The 11,926-nt window shown below is 43.9% G+C and overlaps 1 protein-coding gene across 1 annotated transcript in view; it reads right to left on the bottom strand.

The window, feature by feature from the left end:
• The window catches only part of LOC106602660 (tyrosine-protein phosphatase non-receptor type 9), a 33,727-nt gene extending 25,440 nt beyond the window's left edge, over positions 1-8,287 (bottom strand). The window contains 3 exon segments of the mRNA XM_082973865.1: positions 4,290-4,379; positions 4,552-4,695; positions 8,039-8,287. Of these exon segments, the coding sequence (XP_082829991.1) occupies positions 4,290-4,379; positions 4,552-4,695; positions 8,039-8,071 (267 nt within the window). The 5' untranslated portion in view covers positions 8,072-8,287.
• Positions 8,288-11,926: the final 3,639 nt, after the last annotated feature.

Here is an 11,926-nt window from a genome sequence, read left to right as displayed (position 1 = left end):
GAAACTGATGCTGTTATTCACTGATGGAACAGAATCCCCTGGAAACTGATGCTGTTATTCACTGATGGAACAGAATCCCCTGGAAACTGATGCTGTTATTCACTGATGGAACAGAATCCCCTGGAAACTGATGCTGTTATTCACTGATGGAACAGAATCCCCTGGAAACTGATGCTGTTATTCACTGATGGAACAGAATCCCCTGGAAACTGATACTGTTATTCACTGATGGAACAGAATCCCCTGGAAACTGATGCTGTTATACACTGATGGAACAGAATCCCCTGGAAACTGATGCTGTTATACACTGATGGAACAGAATCCCCTGGAAACTGATGCTGTGATGAAGAGGGAGACTAACACGGCTGGTGATGAAGAGGGAGACTAACGCGGCTGGGGCTGAAGAGGGAGACTTCATTGATACGCCGTGATCTATTGGCGGGTAAAGAAATGAGCTCATGGAAAACACAAGACTATTGGCCAATGCTGCAGTAGGCCCTTCCACACCGAGGATTGGTGATTTTCGAGGGGGGGGATTATTGGAAAGATTTTCTCAAATAACTTACTGTGAAGAACTATAGTTTTAATATATTATCATTCAGAAATGGAGGTTTACATTTTTTTTTTTAACACTTTCCTACATTTCCACGCAGCAGGCCAGGTACTTCTATTCGTGTTCAGGCATGTGCGCTCCCTCAACATAATCAGGGCAGAGAAACCAGACACACGCTCCCTCCCAGACACATGCTCCCTCAACATTATCAGGACAGAGAAACCAGACACACGCTCCCCCAACATTATCAGGGCAGAGAAACCAGACACACGCTCCCCCAACATTATCAGGACAGAGAAACCAGACACACGCTCCCTCAACATAATCAGGACAGAGAAACCAGACACACGCTCCCTCAACATTATCAGGGCAGAGAAACCAGACACACGCTCCCTCAACATTATCAGGGCAGAGAAACCAGACACACGCTCCCTTAACATTATCAGGGCAGAGAAACCAGACACACGCTCCCTTAACATTATCAGGACAGAGAAACCAGACACACGCTCCCCCAACATTATCAGGGCAGAGAAACCAGACACACGCTCCCTCAACATTATCAGGGCAGAGAAACCAGACACACGCTCCCTCAACATTATCAGGACAGAGAAACCAGACACACGCTCCCCCAACATTATCAGGACAGAGAAACCAGACACACGATCCCTCAACATTATCAGGGCAGAGAAACCAGACACATGCTCCCTCCCAGACACATGCTCCCTCAATATAATCAGGACAGAGAAACCAGACACATGCGCCCTCAACATTATCAGGGCAGAGAAACCCGACACACGCTCCATCAACATTATCAGGACAGAGAAACCAAACACACGCTCCATCAACATTATCAGGGCAGAGAAACCAGACACATGCTCATTGCTCACATGGTGCACTGCAAACAAAAGACAATGAAAAACAAACTGACACATCTCGTAAATGATAGTTAAGAAATAAACCAAAAGTGTGGCAGGTTGTGAACTCTTCCACTCCGAGAATGACAACGGTAAATGACTGTAATTAATACATGCATTAACAGACATATATATACAGGCAAATGATGGGGATTAATGGTACATTTACTACTGGTGACATGTAATAGGGAATTAATCAAACAAACAAAAAATCTAAGGGCAAACAATTCACACCTTCTGGAGAGAGACTGGCCCTTCTAGAGAGAGACTGGCCCTTCTAGAGAGAGACTGGCCCTTCTAGAGAGAGACTGGCCCTTCTGGAGAGAGACTGGCCCTTCTAGAGAGCGACTGGCCCTTCTAGAGAGAGACTGGCCCTTCTGGAGAGAGACTGGCCCTTCTAGAGAGCGACTGGCCCTTCTGGAGAGAGACTGGCCCTTCTGGAGAGCGACTGGCCCTTCTGGAGAGAGACTGGCCCTTCTGGAGAGAGACTGGCCCTTCTGGAGAGAGACTGGCCCTTCTGGAGAGAGACTGGCCCTTCTGGAGAGAGACTGGCCCTTCTGGAGAGAGACTGGCCCTTCTAGAGAGAGACTGGCCCTTCTGGAGAGAGACTGGCCCTTCTGGAGAGAGACTGGCCCTTCTGGAGAGAGACTGGCCCTTCTGGAGAGAGACTGGCCCTTCTAGAGAGAGACTGGCCCTTCTAGAGAGAGACTGGCCCTTCTAGAGAGAGACTGGCCCTTCTGGAGAGAGACTGGCCCTTCTGGAGAGAGACTGGCCCTTCTAGAGAGAGACTGGCCCTTCTCGAGAGAGACTGGCCCTTCTGGAGAGAGACTGGCCCTTCTGGAGAGAGACTGGCCCTTCTGGAGAGAGACTGGCCCTTCTGGAGAGAGACTGGCCCTTCTAGAGAGAGACTGGCCCTTCTGGAGAGAGACTGGCCCTTCTGGAGAGCGACTGGCCCTTCTAGAGAGAGACTGGCCCTTCTGGAGAGAGACTGGCCCTTCTGGAGAGAGACTGGCCCTTCTGGAGAGAGACTGGCCCTTCTGGAGAGAGACTGGCCCTTCTAGAGAGAGACTGGCCCTTCTGGAGAGAGACTGGCCCTTCTGGAGAGAGACTGGCCCTTCTGGAGAGCGACTGGCCCTTCTAGAGAGAGACTGGCCCTTCTAGAGAGAGACTGGCCCTTCTGGAGAGAGACTGGCCCTTCTGGAGAGCGACTGGCCCTTCTGGAGAGCGACTGGCCCTTCTAGAGAGAGACTGGCCCTTCTGGAGAGAGACTGGCCCTTCTGGAGAGAGACTGGCCCTTCTAGAGAGAGACTGGCCCTTCTAGAGAGAGACTGGCCCTTCTGGAGAGAGACTGGCCCTTCTGGAGAGAGACTGGCCCTTCTAGAGAGAGACTGGCCCTTCTAGAGAGAGACTGGCCCTTCTAGAGAGAGACTGGCCCTTCTGGAGAGAGACTGGCCCTTCTAGAGAGAGACTGGCCCTTCTAGAGAGAGACTGGCCCTTCTGGAGAGAGACTGGCCCTTCTGGAGAGAGACTGGCCTATATCTTCACCCCTCCCCCTCTTCTTGTCTCAACATTTTTTAAATGATACTCAAGATGCTTGATCTTCACATATTTCAGATGCTTTTCACTGACAGCCACAACTCAATACTCAGCTAATCTCTCTATAGACACACACAGGACCCTACACTACTACACACTACTACACACTACTACACACACTACACACACTACTACACACACTACACACTACTACACACACACACACACACACACACACACACACACACACACACTACAACACACACACACTACTACACACTACTACACACTCTACAACACACTACTACACACTACTACACACTACTACACACTCTACAACACTACTACACACTCTACAACACTACTACACACTACTACACACTCTACAACACTACACACTACTACAACACTACTACACTACTACACACACACACACTCTACACACACTACAACACACACACACTACACACTCTGCACACACTACAACACACACACACTCTACAACACACAACAACACACACACACTACACACACACAACACACACACACTACACACTCTACAGACACTACAACACACACACACTCTACAACACACAACAACACACACACACTCTACACACACAACAACACACACACTACACACTCTACACACACTACAACACACACACACACTACAACACACACTACAACACACACACACTACACACTCTAAACACACAACAACACACACACACACTCTACACACACTACAACACACACACTACAACACACACACTACAACACACACACACACACCCACACTACAACACACACACACACACCCACACTACAACACACACACTACAACACACACACACACACACACACACACACACACACACACACTACAACACACACACACACTACACACTACACACACTACAACACACACACACACTACACACTACTACACACACTACAACACATACACACTACACACTCTACACACACAACAACACACACACACACACACACACACACACACACTACAACACACACACAGGGCCCTACACTACTACACACTACTACACACACTACAACACACACACACTACAACACACACACACTCTACAACACACACACACACTACACACTCTACACACACTACAACACACACACAGTACACACTACAACACACACACACTACACACTCTACACACACTACAACACACACACACACACACACACACTACAACACACACACAGTACACACTACAACAACACACACACACACATAAAGGCCTCACCAGGACGGTGAACTTTCCGCTGAGCAGTTCAGAGCGGAGAGGTTCCTCCTCTGGGTTAATGTTGAAGATGCCCTCTTTAATCCTCGTGTTCTGATTGGACCAATCACAGACATACAGGCAACAAGGGTCAAAGGTCAACCATTAGCACATTCTGGCATAGGTGGGAATTTACAGTGTATCTCGGGACCACACACACACACACACACACACACACACACACACACACACACACACAGCAGTGGCGTCTGGTCCCTCTCAGTACCTTGTATGCCTGGAAGAGGTCTATTGCTCGGGAGACGTCGAACTTGCGCGCCATCAGGAACTTGACGGCGGTTGGCTGGGAGACCAGGGCTGCGCTGCGGGGATGTTCCCTGCTGCGCACCTCACTCAGAAACTCCTCCACCGCCTGGGGACGGACGGAGGGGAGGGGATGGGGGAACAAGGGGAGAGAGGAAGGGAGGTTACAGGGATGAGACCAGACCAGACGAGAGATTGGGGGAAGCATTAGAGGGGGATATTGGAGGAGAGGGTGGGGTTGGAGAGCGAGAGAGATGACAGAGAAGGGACAAGTGAGGGTGGGGTTGGATAGGGAGAGAAAGGACAGAGAAGGGGCAAGTGAGGGTGGGGTTGGATAGGGAGAGAAAGGACAAGTGAGGGTGGGGTTGGATAGGGAGAGAAAGGACAGGGAAGGGACAAGTGAAGGTGGAGTTAGGGAGGGAGAGGGAGGACAGAGAAGGAACAAGTGAGGGTGGGGTAGTTATCAGAAGGGGAGAGGACAGAGTGAGGGTGGGGTAGTTATCAGAAGGGGAGAGGGAGAACAGAGAGTTGTTAACACTTGTGGCTCATGGTTGAACCCCTGTGTGGTGTGTTGTGCTGGTGCCGACAGTATTCAATGTAACCAACATCCCTAGGAAGTAGGAAAGAACTACCAAGACCAGTCACTTATTGGCTAAATCAACAACAACTCCATCTCTGATTGGTTGATAGAAAGACAGACGGACAGATATAAACACGCCCTACATCAAGTGATTGACAGACATACACTCTTGAGGTCGACCGATTAATCGGCATGGACGATTAACTAGAGCTGATTTCAAGTTTTTCATAACAATCGGTAATCGGCATTTTTGGACGCCGATTATGGCCGATTACATTGCACTCCACGAGGAGACTGTGTGGCAGGCTGACTACCTGTTATACGAGTGCAGCAAGGGGCCAAGGTAAGTTGCTAGCTAGCATTCAACTTATCTTATAAAAAAAACAATCAATCTTCACATAATCACTAGTTAACTACACATGGTTGATGATATTACTAGGTTAACTAGCTAGTCCTGCGTTGCATATAATCAATGCGGTGCCTGTTAATTTATCATTGAATCACAGCCTACTTCGCCAAACGGGTGATGATTTAACAAAAGCTCAATTGTTACACAAATGTACCTAACCGTAAACATCAATGCATTTATTAAAATGAATACACAGAAGTATATTATATTTTAACCTGCATATTTAGTTAAAATAAATTCATGTTATCAGGCAATATTAACTAGGGATATTGTGTCACTTCTCTTCCGTTCATTGCACGCAGAGTTAGGGTATATGCAACAGTTTGGGCCGCCTGGCTCGTTGCGAACTAATTTTCCAGGATTTTACATAATTATGACAAAACATTGAATGTTGTGCGATGTAACAGCAATATTTAGACTTAGGGATGCCACCCGTTAGATAAAATACGAAACGGTTCCGTATTTCACTGAAAGAATAAACGTTTTGTTTTCGAAATGATAGTTTCCGGATTTGACCATATTAATGACCAAAGGCTCGTATTTCTGCGTGTTATTATGTTATAATTAAGTCTATGATTTGATATTTGATAGAGCAGTCTGACTGAGCGGTGGTAGGCGGCAGCAGGCTCGTAATCATTCATTCAAACTTTACTGTGTTTGCCAGCAGCTCTTAGCAATGCTTGAACCACAGCGCTGTTTATGACCTCAAGCCTACCAACTCCTGAGATTAGGCTGGCAATACTAAAGTGCCTATTAGAACATCCAATAGTCAAAGGTATATGAAATACAAAATGGTATATAGAAAGAAATAGTCGACGCGTCATAATTCCTATAATAACTACAACCTAAAACATCTTACCTGGGAATATTGAAGACTTGAGTTAAAAAGGAACCACCAGCTTTCATATGTTCTCATGTTTTGAGCAAGGAACTTAAACTTTTTTTTTTTTTTTTTTTACATAGCACATATTGCACTTTTACTTTCTTCTCCAACACTGTGTTTTTTCATTATTTAAACCAAATTGAGCATGTTTAATTATTTATTTGAGACTAAATAGATGTTATTTATGTATTATACTAAGTTAAAATAAGGGTTCATTCAGTATTGTTATTGTCATTATTACACACATATATATATATATATATATATATATGTAAAAAATCTGCCGATAATCGGTACCGGCCTTTTTTGGTCCTCCAATAATCGGTATCGGAAAGTCATAATCAGTCGACCTCTAACACACACAGCCCTACGTCATGTGCTTGAACTGTGTGGACCTTTAAGCTTCCAGTGACGTTAGTGGATATTCAACAACAACATCCGTTCGACACTTGACAACGGATTGTACCAACTACTTCAATAACCAATTTTGGCAAAGGAGTACATAGAAACGTCCCTGGAAAAACTTGCCTCAAAGTGTTAACTCCCGTTACAAATTCACGTTAAGTGGTAACATGATTGATATAGCACATAATGCGTGTTGCTCGCTAGCTAGAGAAGCTGCATTAGTCAAATAACTAAGGTTAGCTAGCTAAGAGATGAGAGGACCGAGCAAGTCGTAGCTACTAGCTAGGGCCCTAAGCTACTCGTCTACTGTTGCCAAATTAGTTTAATTAAATACATGAACTAGTTAAATAAACAGATCAGCTATTTTATATCTGAGAGCTCTCTTTCGTCATCGACGATGGGGCTGTTAACGTTAACTTACAATCTAGCCAGCCAGTTGAATGACGAAAACAAAGTTACTAGGAACTTGGGAGCAAATTCTGTTGAACCTACTGCAGTAAAATGGATAGCTAACGAGCTATGACTGAGACCAAACAAGTACTCAAAGCAAACATGTCACTAGACGTATAACGCAACCTTGTACTGACTTCTGAAAGGAAGTCATATTTTTGGCTCAAATTAAACAGAAATGGCAATGTTCTCTTACTATAGTCACCTAGCTAGGAAGCTACATGTGGGTAAACTCGGTCTTCCTCTCGGGCTAACGTTTAGCTATCGCTAGGTAGCCGTCTGCGTTCAATATGACTGACGACGTTAACTCTCAATTGGAAGAAGAAAAAATTAAGTTAGCGAGTTGATTTTCCAGTTCTTCAAAAATAATAATGGGTAACAAATATGAAATATAACCAGTGATATGTAACGTTGCCTAATTATTTGTAAAGCAAAATGCTAGTCAGCCAGCTAGCTAAACGTGAGGCGTCTACTGTGAGTTGCATCCAGACGAGCGTGTTAAGCAGCTAGCTAATAGTAGCATTGCTAACGGCTGTCATAATATAAGTAACGGGCCATGGATATTTACGAGACAGTATCCTCAACAAGGACAACGCTGACCTACAACCTAATCAGACATTGTGTTTATTATGCAAATAATGGGGAAACAGAAGAAGAAGAAAAAAAAAAATCGTAATTTTTTTGGACGAAATCGAGAGCTTTACCATGGTAAACCAAGCCCTTACCAGTTCCTCCTGACTTGTCAAGGCTTCCGCCATCTTGAAGCCTCGGCAACGTCGCGGTTCTACGTGCTCGTTCACGACGATCTTGAAGTCACGTTTCTACGTGCTCGTTCACAACGCAGAAGCCCGAGTGAGGAGGGAGGGGGTTGTCACTATAGTTACCAGAAACACAAAATCAAAATACGATACTAATATCGCAAAAATATGTATGAAAACAACAACAAAATAAGATCTTTGAGGTTATAATTTAAAGTTAGGGTTAGGCAGAAGGCTAGCAGTGTGGTTAATGTTACGTTTAAAGTCATATTTTAAGAAGAGAAATTGGCGTGGTTTAGCCATAATTATGACTTTGTGGCTCTGGTAACTAATGACGACCAGACGCGAAGTGGGTTAGTGCTATACAAAATCCTTGGGACGTCCCTACCCAAAAACCTAACTTTAACCCCAAAACTGTAACTATAACCTTTACCTAAATCTACATTTTAACTTAAATTGTGTTTGTGTGGGGGGTAGGGACGTCCCAAGGAGCCCGAACAACAAGGACCACGGGAGAAGTGCGGAAAGACTACGGGTCGCCAAAGGGCTCATTCTACAAAAGGTCGAACGTTTGTGTACACTTGTAATGTAGATAATGATTTAATAAATTCTGCACCATTCTTTATTAAAATGTTATGTGACACAACACATGGTGGAAAAACATACAAGGTTTGTTTTAATGACTTTATGTCCATTTTTTGTGATGTTATTTTCCATATGTGAATCTCTGTCATGCAATAAAAATACAGGCAACAGTTCAGTCACAAAACATCCTGAAAACAATTTTTATTGCACCATCACTTGAGTTGTCTGTCACAACAATTTACATCATATGTTTTTTTTGTGTTTTTTAATTTTTTTACATGTTATGCTTCTGACATTCATTATCAAGGAAATCCTGATAAATATTTCCTGTGCAAGACAGTTGGTGATGGAGTGTCTCAGCGGCACCCTAATCCCTATACAGTAGTGCAGTATATAGGCAATAGGGTGTAATTTGGGACACAAACCCACGTCAGAGGGTTTAGTAGAGAGATACATGTAAATACAAGGTAGGGAACAGCAGGGACAGATCAGTCTCATTGGGGACACAAGGCCACGCCAGAGGGTTTAGTAGAGAGATACATGTAAATACAAGGTAGGGACCGATCAGTCTCATTGGGGACACAAGACCACGTCAGAGGGTTTAGTAGAGAGATACATGTAAATACAAGGTAGGGACCAGCAGGGACAGATCAGTCTCATTGGGGATACAGGCCACTCTCTCTGACATCACTTCTTCTGGATGCAAACTACAAGCTCAGGGTCCGAAATGGTACCCTATTCCCTATATAGGGAATAGGGCTCTGGTCGAAAGTAGTGCACTATATAGGGAATAAGGCTCTGGTCTAAAGTAGTGCACTATATAGGGAATAAGGCTCTGGTCTAAAGTAGTGCACTATTATAGGGAATAGGGCTCTGGTCTAAAGTAGTGCACTATATAGGGAATAGGGTGCCATAGGGCTCTGGTCTAAAGTAGTGCACTATTATAGGGAATAGGGTGCCATTTGGGAAACATCAATAGAATGGATGAAATCCTGCCAGAATCACAACGTCAGGGGACCCTATAAAGTCAAGGATCCAGAGAGTGATGTCGTAGTGAGACAAACCGCTCCAGAGGGGGGGTTGAATAGTCAATACAAGTTCTATTGTATTGGTTCTTAATGAACAGTTTCATTGGGTGTGTCTAAAACGTCTTCCTTCCCTCTGTCTCTCACTTCCTGTCCTTCACGAGAGCCTATTAGAAGTCACAGGACAGGTGGTGGATGGTAGACTATCAGGGACTGTATTCATAATGTAGATGGTAGATGGTAGACTATCAGGGACTGTATTCATAATGTAGATGGTAGATGGTAGACTCTCAGGGACTGTATTCATAATGTAGATGGTAGACTATCAGGGACTGTATTCATAATGTAGATGGTAGATTATCAGGGACTGTATTCATAATGTAGATGGTAGATGGTAGACTCTCAGGGACTGTATTCATAATGTAGATGGTAGACTATCAGGGACTGTATTCATAATGTAGATGGTAGATGGTAGACTATCAGGGACTGTATTCATAATGTAGATGGTAGATTATCAGGGACTATATTCATAATGTAGATGGTAGACTATCAGGGACTGTATTCATAATGTAGATGGTAGATGGTAGACTCTCAGGGACTGTATTCATAATGTAGATGGTAGATGGTAGACTCTCAGGGACTGTATTCATAATGTAGATGGTAGATGGTAGACTCTCAGGGACTGTATTCATAATGTAGATGGTAGACTATCAGGGACTATATTCATAATGTAGATGGTAGATGGTAGACTACCAGGGACTGTATTCATAATGTAGATGGTAGACTCTCAGGGACTGTATTCATAATGTAGATGGTAGATGGTAGACTATCAGGGACTGTATTCATAATGTAGATGGTAGACTCTCAGGGACTGTATTCATAATGTAGATGGTAGACTACCAGGGACTGTATTCATAATGTAGATGGTAGACTATCAGGGACTGTATTCATAATGTAGATGGTAGACTCTCAGGGACTGTATTCATAATGTAGATGGTAGACTATCAGGGACTGTATTCATAATGTAGATGGTAGACTATCAGGGACTGTATTCATAATGTAGATGGTAGATGGTAGACTATCAGGGACTGTATTCATAATGTAGATGGTAGATTATCAGGGACTATATTCATAATGTAGATGGTAGACTATCAGGGACTGTATTCATAATGTAGATGGTAGATGGTAGACTCTCAGGGACTGTATTCATAATGTAGATGGTAGATGGTAGACTCTCAGGGACTGTATTCATAATGTAGATGGTAGATGGTAGACTCAGGGACTATATTCATAATGTAGATGGTAGACTATCAGGGACTGTATTCATAATGTAGATGGTAGACTCTCAGGGACTGTATTCATAATGTAGATGGTAGACTATCAGGGACTGTATTCATAATGTAGATGGTAGACTATCAGGGACTGTATTCATAATGTAGATGGTAGATGGTAGACTATCAGGGACTGTATTCATAATGTAGATGGTAGACTCTCAGGGACTGTATTCATAATGTAGATGGTAGACTACCAGGGACTGTATTCATAATGTAGATGGTAGACTATCAGGGACTGTATTCATAATGTAGATGGTAGATGGTAGACTCTCAGGGACTGTATTCATAATGTAGATGGTAGATTATCAGGGACTGTATTCATAATGTAGATGGTAGATGGTAGATTCTCAGGGACTGTATTCATAATGTAGATGGTAGACTATCAGGGACTGTATTCATAATGTAGATGGTAGATGGTAGACTATCAGGGACTGTATTCATAATGTAGATGGTAGATGGTAGACTCTCAGGGACTGTATTCATAATGTAGATGGTAGATTATCAGGGACTGTATTCATAATGTAGATGGTAGATGGTAGATTCTCAGGGACTGTATTCATAATGTAGATGGTAGACTCTCAGGGACTGTATTCATAATGTAGATGGTAGATGGTAGACTACCAGGGACTGTATTCATAACGTCCCTCCCATCATCTTCAACAACAGACAGACTAACCTCTTATCATCTCTGTCCCTCCCACTTCAACAACAGACAGACCTGTTTATATAGCGAATTGCTGACATGGCTTCTGACTGAGGAGAGCATATAGGGGGCGTCCCAATAATATCTCCTTTCTTCTGAAGTGTGCACTCGTTCACTGCTTCTCACAAAACCAAAATCCTTGAATCAAGAGTTCCTCCCTCTACCTGTCTCGCCATCCCCCAAATGAAAACCATGGGAAGTGTGTATG

This window comes from Salmo salar, chromosome 04, assembly GCF_965601325.2.
Source record: "Salmo salar chromosome 04, fSalSal1, whole genome shotgun sequence".
Taxonomy (NCBI): domain Eukaryota; kingdom Metazoa; phylum Chordata; class Actinopteri; order Salmoniformes; family Salmonidae; genus Salmo; species Salmo salar.
The sequence above is the reverse complement of the archived record's forward strand: the minus strand, read 5'-3'. Positions and strand labels throughout refer to the sequence as shown.